General features: G+C 40.4%; 1 protein-coding gene across 1 annotated transcript in view; it reads right to left on the minus strand.

The window, feature by feature from the left end:
* DCHS2 (dachsous cadherin-related 2) overlaps window positions 1–15,421 on the minus strand; it is a 105,724-nt gene that overhangs the window by 28,874 nt on the left and 61,429 nt on the right. Inside the window, exons 4-9 of the mRNA XM_069014868.1 lie at window positions 12,675–12,911; window positions 10,323–11,342; window positions 8,772–8,947; window positions 8,236–8,335; window positions 2,629–2,786; window positions 683–1,520 (exon numbers count right to left, since the gene is read on the minus strand). Of these exons, the coding sequence (XP_068870969.1) occupies window positions 683–1,520; window positions 2,629–2,786; window positions 8,236–8,335; window positions 8,772–8,947; window positions 10,323–11,342; window positions 12,675–12,911 (2,529 nt within the window). The remainder of the gene's footprint in view (window positions 1–682; window positions 1,521–2,628; window positions 2,787–8,235; window positions 8,336–8,771; window positions 8,948–10,322; window positions 11,343–12,674; window positions 12,912–15,421) is intronic.

Here is a 15,421-nt window from a genome sequence, read left to right on the forward strand (position 1 = left end):
ACTTTGGGCTTAACTTTTTAACTTTATTTAACTTAAATATTTGTCTTCTTTTACACATAAGTTATGCAGTTAGGAGCTCTACAAATCAGTGTCAGCTGCATCACCTAATGGATTCAAAAATCAGAATAAGAACCAGAAGATATTACAACTACTAGGGTGATATTTGCATTTGTATGAACACAGTATAATAGTTAGAAACCAGAGAATTTCAGAGGGCTGAAGAATGAAATTCATCAGCAATTTGAGCCTCCACAGAACACGTTCCACCCACAGTGTAATGCAGACTCCTCAACCTTGACTTTGCCTTTCCTCATGTGTACATAACATAACATACATGTGTGCACATGCTTTAAGTATGCATCATGCCAAAAATCAGAATGAGGTATTTCATTGCACGCATTTTCTTCCCACCTTCCTTAATGCGCTATTGGAAGATGCTCCTACACAACACAGTAAAAGTGTCATGCCAAAATTTTTGGGCTGAGTCTCACAAAGCTTGACCACCATGTGCAGTACTGCCCTGCTTGTGTGGTGCTCTGCCCAAGGCAATCACCCCTGAGGACACAATAAGTCACCTGGGCAGAGTGCCACACTAATGTGGTATTTCAGTATTGGATGGTATACACTCCCAAGTGTTACTGTGAGAAGCACAACACAAGAAACCCCTGAGAAGTTACAGTACCTGTGATTTTATCCAGTACAAATGCTTTGTTTTCATTGCCTGAAAGAATGTGATACGTAACTTGTCCATTTCTTCCCTCATCAGGATCCTTTGCAATTATGTGGTGTACAAGGAAGCCTACCTCCACGTCCTCCATGACATAGGAAAGGGGCAAAGATGTAAAACTGGGACTGTTGTCATTGATATCTAAAATAACAATTTTCACAGCCAGGGAATCCAGCCTCCGCTCAGTCAGATTTATTGCCTGGTCTTCTGCAAACACTGTCAAAATCACAGAACGAGTAATCTCCCTGTCTAGTGGAGAAGCTGTGGTCAAGGAGCCATACAAAGGGTGAATAAGAAATGGTGTTCTACTCATGTTACTCATTTCTAAGGAATACTCTATTTTGCTGTTCAGAAAACTGCCATCTCCATCTTTTGCATTGAATGTGTAAACCAGAGTCCCAACAGGTACATTTTCTTCTATGCCAATCACTACAAAGTCATCTTGAAAATATGGAGAATGATCATTCTTATCTTCTACATCAATACTTAGGAAGACAGTGCTATTTTGTGGGGGATTATTGTAATCCTTTATAATAACTTGCAAAAGAAAGTGCGAATCTGTTTCATAGTCAAGCTCCTTGGAAAGATAAAGGTCTCCTGTCAAGCTGTCAATTTCAAAATGAACATTATCATCATCTTCAGCAATACTGAAATGCAGTTTCCTGTTAGGTGCTAGATGGTTATCAGGCACCTTCAGAGAGTCCAGCACTTGTGCAGGCTTAAAATTTTCAGGTACAACAAAGTGCTTGAAGTCTTGCGAGAAGCCAGATCTCCTATTGGGAAGTGGGATCACCTGTAACCAAAACACAAAGACTGCAATATTTTCCCACTGTTATTATGAATATTGTAATGTGTAGTGGGTTGACCCTGGCTGGATGTCAGGCACCCAGCAAAGCTGCTCTCTCACTCCCCTCCACCACTGAACAGTGGAGAGAAAATACAATGAAGGTTCATGAGTTAAGGACCAGGAGAGATCACTCAGCAAATACCATCACAACCAAAACAGACTAGAATTTGAGATATTAAATGAACTTATTGCTAAAAAATCAGAGCAGGATGAGGAGAAGTAAAATAAGGCCTTAAAAACACACCTTCCCCCCACCCCTCTATCCTTCCCAGCTCTACCTCCTCCCCCCCAGTGGCACAGGAAGACAGGGAGTGGGGCTTATGGTCAGTTCACCACCCGCTGTTTCTCCTGTTGCTCAGGGAGAGGAGTCCTTTAACCCTCTTTAACTGTGGGAATAGCATTTGCCTTGTCTGGATTGAAGCATGTTATTACAAGCTATCCAAAATTAACCATCTTTAGGGTGACTTGAAAACAGCAGCCTCAGTGACATTCAGCCTCTGATAGAGGAGTTCACAGGAGGCCTGGACAAAGCAGCCCCACTGTGGCTTGATGAACAGCAGGTGGCTGCCTGTGAGCACACACTGCATTTCACTGCCATGCAGAGTAGCCCAGTGTAAACCAGCACAAAGAAATGAGATATCCTTATACAAGGTTATAGAGACAGAATTTAGAAAAAAACAGCAACTTGGTGGAGAAAACAAAAAAGTCTACTCTCTTCCCCACTTTCAGTCCCTCTTGATATTTGCTTTTCTTCCTGGCTACCTGGATACTTTCCTCCTATTTTCCAGTGTTCCCAATCTACTAAAGCACAAGCATCATCTATTTGCAAGATGATCCAGAATGCTGTTGTGCATTCTTAACAAATCAAAATTAGTCTGCCCTCTCATTTCCTCCCTCAACAGAAAAATGTCCAAAACAAATTACCACAAGACAAGGTGCTTACAATTTTTAACTTCTTCCTTCAGTTTATTTCCCTACGTTCTTCCAAAAATTTTTTTTCAAAAAAACTAAGCATCTAACATAATTGTTCTATCTGTACAATGTAAATAAGTACCTGGATGTAAACTGTAGCATGTCCTTGAAGCGAAGGCATCCCCTGGTCCTTGGCTGTGACCCTCATTCTGTAGTCTGATCTCTCAGCATGTGACAGAGGCCGAGTTGTTCTTAACTCTCCACTGACAGCATCAATCTGGAAGTATCCTATATCCTCTTCTGTGGGGTAAAAATGGATATGTGTTATTGTAAATCAGTAACAGCTTGCCTCCATAGAACTAAACATGGTAATGAACAGTGAAAATGAGCAGCACCCAGAGGAAAGGAACCTGCTGCACTCACTTGGATCTCTCTAGTTTGTTTGGTTCACCTCTTCTTTCACTGAGTACACAGTGATTATAAACCACTTAATCTGGATTCAGAAAAGTACAGAGAGAAACACCATAGAGTACTAAAGCAGCTGCCCAGTTTTGTACCAACATTACTCACACCAATGGTGTGTGCATCAGGAGGGCAACAGATACCCCAGGACTGCTCCTTCTATTTCTAACCTTGGCAGACAGGGCCAGAGAAAGAACTAAGTCTTAGTCTCCAAACTGGCATGAAGGGTCGAGTATCTCCTGCCAGCTACCCAGGTGGCTCTTGTGACTCACAGATTATGGGGGCCAGCAAAGAGCACTGCTGACCCCTATGACACACCGTGACTGCAGTGATACCACCTCCGCTGTTTGTGCTCTGTACCCACAGCCAGCTGGGGGGTACCTAAAATCTTACAGTAAGCTGCTGCATAGCAACATGTGAATATTGGAAATTATGCTTATATCCTTCCTTTGGTGGCGTTCCAATAACAAGTGACTTTTAATTAAAGTTATTGCAGCCACATCATATGACATTTATTGGAGAGTTGCAAAGAATAATTCTACCACAGATGAGTAAACAGCTCTTTGTGACTAAGAATTATAGAATCATTTGAGTTGAAAAAGATCATTACAATCATCAAGTGGAACCCTTAACCCAACACTGCCAAGTTCACTGAACCATGTCTCTAAGTACCACGTCTGCATGTCTTTTAAATACCGCAGGGGATGGTGTCTCCACCACCTCCCTGGGCAGCCTGCTCCAATGCTTGACAAACCACTAAGTGAAGAAATTTTCCCTAATATCCAGTCTAAACCTCTCCTGGGAAAAGAGACTGACACATACCTCCCCCATTTTCAAGAAATGGCATAAAATTACTCAAAAATTTTAGTAAAATGGGAAAGTAGCTATTACTTTGTATACATCATCAGAAACTGAGAAAATCACAGTTATTATAAATACTTCTCTGCTAGAATACTATGCAAACAGCTTTCTGTTATGTGAATTTTTAATAAGGTGCACTAGTGGGTTAAATAAAGTCATGCAGCACAACAGCTGCTATTATAGTAAGCAACTATGGTAAAAATAAATTCACTGCAGATGTAGTACACAAAACACCCATAAAGAACTATATTTCTATAGGCACCTAAGTGAGCATGAAGCTGTTTATGTTCTCCAAATGTGCACATTCAAATTAGTTAACTGCACATGTAGATGTTCACTTTTGTATCCAATCACATCATCTGCAACTGTAAAATAATTGCACCTGTAACATTTGAAGAAAAAAGCACTTAGCAGACTAGTTAGAAAACTGGGTTTTCACAACCAACAAATAGAAGTTTTTTTTCAATATTGTTCTGCTATTTTTTGAGTGACTATAGCTTTCTAATTCCCCAGAAGTCCCTCCTGGGTTCAGTCTTGCTGTCTGGAACATTAACAACAAAAGGAAGGTTTGCCAACAAAAGGAACCCATATATAGAGACAATTATATTGAATGAGACAGTCTTGAATTTTGCATTTTTCATGGTAATTTTGAAACATTGCTGCTGCTATATTACTGTTTTCATAAATAGCTTTTGGTTTACTTTCCTGGTGTAGGTCCCAACAATATGTCTACATTCACAAATCTGCTATTTTGTTCCATATATTGTTTCATGAACCAAAATCCCAGCTAAGCAAAAGTCACAGGAGATATGAGAAACAGAACACATAATGTGAATTGCACGCATATATTTTCAGTATTTTGTTAAAACCTACACTTACAGTTACACTAAAATCCAAATATTACATGAAGGAGTTTTGTGCATATTTTGGGGGCAATAAAAGTAACAAAAAAGTCTGAAAATATTGGAAAGAGACATTGTATAGAAGCAAAACCCCTTGGGACTTTCATTTTGTAAGTGTTTCGCATTTTCATTTTTTATCTGATACCACGCTATAAAGACATTCAAAACTGAAATGCCCCATGTCTATTTTTCTGGTATTTTTATCAATCTATTTTTTAAATGGATTCCAAGTGTAGCCATTTGATTGGAAATCAGAAAAGACTTTTACACTGAGAAAAAAGTTTATGTAGCTCTATATGCTATAGAGCATGCCAGTCATTGCTCTAAAAGCTCATGCTCGCTGCACTTCCAGAAACATTTCTTTAGCTCTCATCTCCATAAGCCACCTGAATTAGGCAGCTGCTGCTTATGTCATACACCCTAAATACGTCCTTTTGTATATGAGGAGAAAAGGAAGAAAGTATAGCAGAAATGGATAAGGAATAAGGAAGCTGGAAAGAGCAGCTAAAGCATGGAACAGAAAAAATTGAATCTCTCAATAACTAGACTCTAATGGCTCCAGTCTCTTCTTGTGCTTGCAAAAGTAACCTGCCAATAAATACATATGCTTTTACAATTAAATTTTTCACCTCTGGCTTGTCCAACCTGTTGGCCAGACTTTCATTTACATGAGGTTCTCCAAAACTCAGACAATCTCTCAGCTCTGTGCTCTCAAAGATGATCAGAGAAACTGTAGTTTAGAACCAAAAAACCCGGTGGCCTGAGAAACACCAAGCAACGTGTTACTGTGAACTTTGGCTGAACACTCAGGCCTTACAGAGACTGGCATTTAGGCAAAAAGGCACAGAAAGCAGACACAAAGGAACACTAGAGATTTCTCAGAGAGTAGTGACCTCAGCATGCAGTGATAGCTAGCTATGTATTTTTACCTAATTTCCTGAAGAACTGTTTCTTTCCTAGGTGTCAAAATACTTAGTGCCCTGACCATGTCCTCCTCCTTTGAGATGATGGAAAAGTTGTTTCCCTTAACAGAAAAGAAGAAGGCAATGCCATGGCTCCCAAAGAACCTGAACACGATGGGGGCTTCTGCAGAAATGTAGCCTTCTGCAAGTCTAGGAACGCTCCTTGCACGCTGCTTGCTGCTCATTCTGGAGAACAAGTACTTCTTCACAGACACATGTACAGCACTTGCCAATTTGTGTGCATTAGCAGTGTAACTAGGCTTCTCTTGGCACTTGTGAGGTCAAGTGCTAATGTTCCATCCACATAATTGCTCCAAATATAACTGTAACAGCCTCTGTCAATGCTAGTCTTAACACACAAAGCAGTAGTTCCAGATGCACTATAAATACACACTAATTTCTGTTGTAAATGCTGTGCTACATCCTACTGACAGTCATAAAGAAGACCAGGCAAATCACTTTCTGACTGCCAGCATCACTAAGGAATAAATAGTACACACAGCTGGGATTCACCTCCCTGTGGATCAGGTTACTCTCTCAGTGATAACACACAAGTGGAGGTAAGGTCATGTGACCACCCACTTCCATCCACATACATTTTTAAAGGATGATTTGCTTTGATTTTCTAGGAAGAGGGAGGAGCATTTTGACGGAAACACTTCCCTGTAGCCTAAAAAATTCATCTGGTGTGTAAACCTCACAGTTCTTTTACAGATTTTTCCTTATGTAATTTGTTGGCATTTATCAATAACATTCCTGCATAGCTTAATATAGTCCTGATATCTTGACATTTCCGTAAGATCTCAAGAACATTAAAAATTACCCAGCAACATTTACAAGCTTAAGAGCTGACACTGACACTTGCATCTCTTCATCTTGTGGCAGTCCCATGACTGCAGAACAGAGCACTGCTCTGCATGCAGTTCTCCAATTAACCTGCTGTCTCTCTGTTTAACAAACATGGCTGTAAATCAGATCATATTTCTTCTTCATATTTAAGCACTGAACAATGTCCTAGAACTAGAAAGTACTATTTTAAATATAAACCAGGCAAGAACTTCACCATGAAACAGAAGACCAGATGTTAAAGGCTATGAGCCAACTAACAACAACAAAAATTAGTATCAGAGAAGCTCAGCTGTTTCTGGATTTGTTTATCAGGAAAATATCTAGTTCCAAGGCTGGGAGGGATTTTTTAGTGGTTTTTGCGTTTGAAGGGTGGAGGGGGGGAGTGTTTGCTGCTGTTTTTATCCTTTTGTTCTTTCCAGAGACAGCTTTTGCAAGACCAGTCATATTTTGTGTTTCTAGTAATTTTTATAATTTGAACTCTTACTTACTCCCCCCTCTGGGGCTCTACAGGGAAGCCAGTAAGAAAATCCAATGTTCTGTTTGAAGGAAGGGGATATAGTAAGATATCTGAACAGGCAGAGACCCCTGAAAAGCACTTCCTGTATTGCCTGGCCATCACCCTTCAGACAAAGGGTTGCACACTACTCATTCCCTTTTTCACAAGGGGGATCTTTCCTGTGCAAAATATTCTTACTCATAATGCAGAAGTCTAAGACACTGCCCAATTCCCTCTGGAATATGCAATCATTTATATCCAAATTAATGGAATAATGTTTTCTTGCTCTGATGAAACAGTAAGCTCGACATACAAATACCATATATTACAAATCCCAAGCTTAAAAAGTATTGATTACATTAAACTGGTAGAATGGAACAGAAACCAAACAAAAAAGAAATAGTTCTGTTCCTGGTAGCTCTTACTGTTTTGAACCAATAGTGAAGGAAAGCAGGAGAAACAGACCTGTTTCCCTTCCTGGTTACAGATGGAGTTCTCACTTTCATAAAAGTGTAGCAAGTGCTATGCAGCAAAACCAGACATCACATCTATGTCTCTTACCAGTATTAATGCCCCCGTCCCACTCATGTTCTAATTTAGGACTGCTTGGTTATTAATTTCACTGCAAACAAAACTAGATCCTACAGCTTACCCCAGAAGTGAACTACTACATGCAGAGATTATGGGGAAAACTAAAGAGAAGTGTTTTTAAGTGGCTAGGCTATGTCAGGTGAACACAGTGCTAAACAAAGAGTGAAACCTAAACTAAAACCCACAAACCTCATTGTTTGCCCAGATTATCTGCTGATCCCTCTAATCCCTGTCTCAGACTGTCACAAACTGTTATTTTAGCAGGAAAATTTTCAATTGGTTATGGGAAAAGAGAAATAATTTTTCCTTTAAGATGTTAAACAACTGACTGAAATACTAAACTGCGCAGAACAAGACCATGGTCCTAATCTTTTCTGAGTGCTGTTTGAACACTTTTTGGCCAGCCACAGAAGCAACTAAATCCCTTGAAAGATGAGGCAGAGAGCAAAGCTTGCACCTCCTTAGATACTTCATAAGACACATGATGGTTCTGATTCCTATTTACAAAGGCACTTTTATTCTACCAGACACAAAATAAACATAAAACCTTGTATAATATATGGCTTTTATGAAATTCCAGTTATTTTAATGTCTACTTTCGTATTAATAACACTTTAAATTCTTACCTGGTTCTATTGAATATAATATGATGCCGTTGTTTCCAGAATCAAAGTCTTTTGCAAAGACGGTAGTAACAAGTGTCCCTGATGGCTGCCCTTCCAAAACCTGTCACCAAGCAGTTTACAGATTATTTGCCACTACGCAATTGCATGGATATATGGATAAAGTCAGGCTTAAAACAAATCCCTCGCCATAACACAAGCGTTTAGCTGCGGCTCTACTTTCCATTTCAGTAATATTTACAGTGAGTGCAACGAGCATTTCAGGAGATGGTTAAATAACAGAGTTCTAGCAACCCTCTGTCGCGGTCTGCATAGAGCGCTACCTCACACATCTTTAGGATGGCAGACTCGGAGGTCGGAGACCAAAAGAGATCCCACTGCGTGCACAAACACAACCGCGCTCGCGTTATCCTTTCCCGCTGGCAGCGCCCGGGGCGGCGGGAGCGCCCCGCTCCGGTGGGATCGGCGGGACCTGCAGTTCCGGCCGCGGCCGCGGGGCGGCGCTGCGCGCTGCGCGGAGCCCGCTCCCCCCCGCGCACCTGGCGGCGCAGCGCCCCCTGCGGGAAGCGCGGCGCGTGGTCGTTGCGGTCGCGCACGGAGACGCGCACGGCGGCCGTGGCGCTGCGCCGGGGCCAGCCCGCGTCCGTCGCCAGCACCCGCAGCTCGTGGTGCGCCCGCTCCTCGCGGTCCAGCGCCGCCCAGTTTATGATTTCACCTGACGGCCAAGGAAAAGGGGGGAGAAATGGAGTTAGGCGTTTACTGTGTGCTAGCACTCATCTTGCTGCGTGCAATTATGCGTTTAATTTAATGTGAAATAGTGGTACGTGCCCTCTAACACCTGACCACCGACATTAAAATATCAGCTTTACAAGCCCCATTCCGTAGAAATATTCTGTCAATCACAGTTTTGCACATGTACTTTAGTACCGTATTACATCTTTTACTGTACACTGGGTGCCCCAGAGCAAAGATAAAACAGTATGAACCAAAGTGCTGACCTTCCAAAGAAATCCATCTGGTCTTTACCACCCTTCAGGACACATAATACATGAGCACAGGGGTTTAACTGCTGACAAGTGGCTTTATTAATTATGCACATTAATCAGAAACCCTTATGTCTCCCATATATTCTAGTAAACGCAGCAAATAAATCTGACCAATCTTCTCCCTATCTGCTTAGCAATACCCAATGTAGCCAGAGATTTGTGGCTGACCAAAGCCCATCACACAGATAACCGCATGTTTTTTTAAGATCTTCTTGGTTGACTCCTAGTATTCTGCTTGCCTGTAAACTTCCAGAAGTGTAGTCGAAAGGAACCTGCTTGTATTTTGAGATTCATACAGAGAAATTCTGGGAAAGCCTGTTTACTCTCCATGGGGACTAGACAGACATCTGGAAATAGGAATTTTAAACAGCAGATCTTTGTTTGCTATGTATCACTTTGCTAAACTGGATTATTTACGGTGCCTGTGCCCCTTGAAGGATTCCCTTCCTTCAGGCTCTCCATGCTCTGGCCTGTGGTGTTATATTCTGTAGACATAACCCTGATTACTCAAGGCATTTGGGATTCACTGCAGAGTACACCCTGTGCTGTGAAAAATTTCTCTCAGTCAATTTGACCTCTGGTATGCCATGTACAACATGAACTCAGTTTTGATGTCAGCTACAGAAGTATTCACAAGTATTTTAAATCACTTTGTCTAACTTCATAAGTACCTTTATAGTTATGGCTGATCTGTACTTTTCAACTCTACTTGATCACAGGCAAAGGAATTCCCCATATGAACTATTGAAGCTATAACTTAAAACTTCTCCTTTTAATTTGTTGCCGTCAAACACCGAAACTTATGACCAATTGACCTGAACAAAGTCATGAAAAAATAAAATCCTAAGCGCTAGTTCATTCTTCATGGAAATGTATTGGGTTTATTTCATTCCCCAAATTGTGAAGCTCTGACTTAAAATATTCATATATCAACCCAAAAGATTCACAGCAGTTCCTGAAAGCTTTATACTTTACTTCCATACCCTTAGGGAAGGCTGCTTTCCAAAAGCAATATTAGGCAGATTACAAATCATACAATGCTACCTGTGTTGGAATTCATCTTGAAATACTTTCCATCAGACAAGAGGAAATAGGAAAGCTGTCCATTTCTTCCGGAGTCTTTGTCAACAGCTGCAATAGTGCCAACCACACCACTGGGAATTGGATTTTCCTCAACTTCAAAGAAGTAGCTCTCACGCATAAACATGGGAGAATGATCATTTTCATCCAGGACATTGACTATTATAGATGTGCTTGCATTTTGCCTAAGGTTTTCATCCTCAGAGGCACTAACCAATGCTCTAAAACTTAGCATCTGTGCACACTCGTAGTTCAAATGTTTCCGAAGATAAATCCAGCCAGTATCAGAGCTGATTCCAAATGCAACAGAATCAGTGCTAGGCTCTAAGGAATATGTCAGACTGGAGGTAACACTGTGTGGATCAAGCGAGTGGGCTTGAACCTGAAGGATCTGGGCACCTGGAGAGGTAGCTTCACTGATTTCTACTTGATACACCAAGCTTTGAAAAACCAAAGTAGGGCCCATCTTCTGCTCTTCAATAAACACTGTCAAGACCAGCAAAGAAGTCAGAGGAGGACTTCCACAGTCCTCGGCTGCTATGTGTAGAGTATATTCCTGCTGCTTTTCTGCAAACACTGTCCTGGTAAGGTTTACCACTCCGAGACTTGGATCAATGCTAAATGCATTTGACTGCTTGCTTGCAATACTGTATTTGATTGCCCCATTTAGGCCACTGTCTTTGTCTTCTGCATGAGCAATGTAGACAGCAGTGCCAGGAGGCTGGGTATGTGAGATGGTTACCTTATCAGATTTGGTAAGAAATACTGGAGGGTTGTCATTAATGTCTGTCACAGATATGTTGACTTGAGTGCTGCTGTAGACGGGGGAGTTACCCAGCTGTGACTGAACAGTGAGCACCACCACAGACTGAGCTTCGTGGTCAAGCTGTTTCTTGGTGCGAATAATGCCAAACTGGGGGTCGATGGAGAACTTTCCATGTGGATCACCAGAGCAGATTCGGTAAGAAACCACTTCTAACGAATCTAGAAATGGAAAAAAACAACAAAAAATGTAAAAAAAAATAAAATATGGAAGCGATAACATAAACATTGGCAAGAACATCTGGGGAGAATGCATGCTGTTCAATTCAATGGAATAAATGTAAGCTACACAGATGTTTGACATTCTTGGGCTTTTTACGCTTCCTTCTTCCCGTCCCTGGATCCCTTCAGTAAAATATGAATGTATACAGTTTGTCCACTTCTGCACTGTTTGATTTTCATCACACTGGTATTATAAACCTCTATAGAGAAAATCATATAATAGCCTCTTGTTTTTCCCTGATCTAAAATATAGAAAAAACACTCCTGTAAATTAGTCTTGTGGGAGCAATTTCACTACACACAGGCATTCACTATAGCAAGGAACGAAACAGGTGGCAGTTCTCTGAAAAAAAGGTATTTTAATAAACTTCCTGTTCATGGGTGACCATTGTAGCAACATTTATACATTAGATGCTAACTAAAGCACAAGCTGTCTAAAGATTCAGGCTTACTACCAAGGCCACCCTGCAGGTGCTGTCTCCACCCTGAGGACAGTCCTTCTCAAAAGAAGGGAATGGGAGGACCTGACTAATCAAGCTTGAATGAAACCATGGCATCTACCACTTTACATTTACACATCTATCATCAGGCTGGTATGTGGACTCTCAGATCCCACTGCTCTGCATATGAACAGAATAGGTACAGCTCCCAGCAGGGCCTTTTATGACCAAGGACTGTCAGGAGCTAAGCCATTTCCCTTTACAAATGATAACAAAACCAGATGGATTAAATATATTTTCAAAAGGTCCCACAAACATTCATCTAGACTTCTCCATTTAATTTGAGACAATGTGGGGTTTTGTCTGGTTGGTTGGTTTGGTTTTTTTGATGGGTGGCCAGGAGCACTTCTCGCAGATCCTCTGAAACTTCTGAATACTCTCTGATTATAAGTATTGCTCTGAGATTTGCCTTGCATGGATAATGCTTAAACATGGGCCAGCCTGTCACACTTACTTAAACTTTCTCAACATGCTTCCTATCTCCCCATTTACAACTATAGAAATCCACCAGGGAGAAAATGGAGGCCACTGCCAATCTCTATAGACCACCAAGGAGAGTACCATGAATCTCCAGCTGTTCTAAAGAGCATCCTGATACACCAGCCATTACACCAGTTGCTGTAAGTACCAACAGTAAATTCTATTTAATGCTTGACAGACTGAATAAATAACATTGAAGTTTAGAGGAAAAAACAAAAATCATCTACAGCTATCTCCAGTTAATGGCCACAACAAAATTACAACATAATCTCTGACTGAGAATGCAATTTACTTGGAGGCTCTCTGGCCTTTACGGTGCCAATCACGCTGTCTTCAGGTGCATCTTCTGGAACAGAAAAGGTATACCGGGATCTCTCAAATATGGCAGGGACCAAAACAGTCTGAAGGATGTTTACTGTGACAGCTGCATTGCTGGCAGAGGGAAGGCCACCCCCATCCCGTGCAGAAACAGTCAGGAAGAGTGCAGAATGTGCCAGCTGGCCAAGAGCTGAGGTCAGGTAAATAATTCCTGAAAGTACACAGAAATAAAATAACACTTAAGAGAGATGTACGATAAAATTCAGCAGGCTGTCAGAATAGCTTCAACATGTATTGCTACTCTAAGAGGAGGTCAGACAATGTGGACAAAAATCAGCACTCCCAATTCAGTTTTTGAGAGCCAAGTTCTTTTCAAATTATATGGTCTTTACCATTCACAAAGCCACTGAAACACAGCAAATTCTGTTTCAAAACAGTGTCTGTCATTCTGATTTTAGAAAAACAGATTCAGCTACATCTTTAACAATGTTAAATTTTACTGGGATTACTAGTCTCTAGCAATTTGGAAGTGCATTGGGGGTGGGAAAAAAAGTATTGTAACAAAAGATTAGTTTATCTCTACAAATGGTAAAGTTAAAGTTATTTCAAACAGGCTGTGGAGACATTCTGCTTAAGTAACTCCTGAAATAAAACATACACACAAATGGAATCAAAGCCCCAAAATATAAATCATAGGAGTAGGGGGCCTCTGTGGAAAGTATCTGGGAAGCAATCACCTGCTGTCTGATCACAAGTTTCTGTCAAAATACCCTTTAATAGTGGATTCTAAGGTCCATTGAATTTGTAAGCTGCTAACAACTGCATTTCATATAAACTGTATGAATTAATTCTTTGAAAAGAAAATACAGTGTTCAGTCCCAAATATACAGCACTTTGGATGTACATTCCTCAAGATAAACTATTTGTGAAGTTTTTCAACATGAAAGTGAAGATGAAGGGTGACCAAATGCAGGAAAATTTTTCTTAGCAATGAGTACATTTAACTAAATATGCACTAAATGCTAAAATCACAGTGTATTAAGTAGCAAAGTTGCAGTAAACTCAAGTGATTCAACTGATAGGGACAACCTTTCACATACCTACAGATATTTTTAAGAAATCACCCAGCTTTTTGTAGAGGCTGGTGAAGACACAGAACATCTGGCAGTTCAGTAAAAGCAAACCTTTAAACTTTGAGCTACCTTTTTAATTTCCTGGCTCTCAAGTTTATTAGGGATGATGTTTGCCATTCAAGTCAGACATTTAGTGGCTAGACAAGGTAAAACTAGAGTTAGCTCAAAGTGTCTTAGGAGAATCAATGCATGATTCAATGAATATATCTTCTCAAAATTTAGGGTGAAGCCACAACACTAACTTTCTATAATCCATTTTTAAGCAGAAACATGGAAAATGCATAAAATCCTTATAAATATTCAAATGTTCATGCAGTATACTTTCCAAATATACTGCCAGGACACTATTATAAACTGTGTCTTGACATGCTTAAAATACATTAAAAGGGTCTTCAGGATCAAGGAAAAATGCTTTCCACTAACAAAAAAGGGACACTTATTCCAGTGTGATAAACCACACTAAGAGCACAACTGTGATACAAACAGATTTAGGGTTCACTACTGACCCAGCTCCTATGCTAACAATTGATGCCGTTCTAAGAAACAACCTTATTTTGGCTTCTTAATTTTTTGGTTTTTTCTTCTGATGGTTGAGTTTTATGGTTACTTAAGCAGCTCAACAAAGTAGTCCTTCAAGGACATAAACTTTTGTGGCATTTTCTGAGGTAATCTGAGCAAGTGCAGCTTGACAGAAAAAGGGGTTTAACCTTTTTTGCCCAGAGGATAAACATATACACATGGATTTTTAACATCATTTCTGTCAAATTAATTTAAATCAATCAAATTGACTGTATGTTAACTTGACCAATCGGATATTTTTCTATTGACAATGATAAAAATATCTTTTTCTCATGTCAGATACTTCAAGAGGTATGTGGAGAATTGAAAAACTTCTACAGAAAAGCATCAAACTGAAAATCTTAGAGCAGTAACTAAAGCCTTCAGAACATCCTTTAGCAAAGGATGGAGCAAACAGTGCTCCACTCCAGGAGCTCTGAAGACCTGGTGGAACAGAAATATTCCAGAACCAAAGCTCCTTCTCTGCTGACCTAGACACATTGCAGCACACTCCATGCAGTTCAGCTACAGAAAGCAAAAAGAAAATTAATAAAAGATTTTATTTTCTTTCTTCATTCTTTCTCTGTGTCATAGGGAAAAAGGGCAATAGGCAAGTACATCTTGCCAACTCAGCTCTCTTTTGCAGGACCAGGGACACTGTAAGAACAATGGCAGATTCCAAGTAAAAAGTATGTGATTTCCATATGGCTCCCTGCATCCTCAAAAACTGTAGTATGCAAAAATTTAATAACCCATTTTGACTTTTAACTGTATACATTCTGTTTCCGTCAGCATTTGTAGGACTGGGCATTAGCTTTTCATCTGATATATGATCTACACAGACATTTGAGATGGCTCTGCCATATGTTGGTGAACATGCCTCATTAGGCTCTATTATGGCACCACATGACGGGACAGAAGCGGGAGAAGAAAGCAGCATCTGGGATTTCACTTTCTATATGATTAGGTAAAACAGCAGACTGTGACTAAAATGGACAGTCAGGACTACTTGGGCCAAAAGCAGCTACCA

Source organism: Aphelocoma coerulescens, chromosome 4 (assembly GCF_041296385.1).
Source record: "Aphelocoma coerulescens isolate FSJ_1873_10779 chromosome 4, UR_Acoe_1.0, whole genome shotgun sequence".
NCBI classification, from domain to species: Eukaryota; Metazoa; Chordata; class Aves; order Passeriformes; family Corvidae; genus Aphelocoma; species Aphelocoma coerulescens.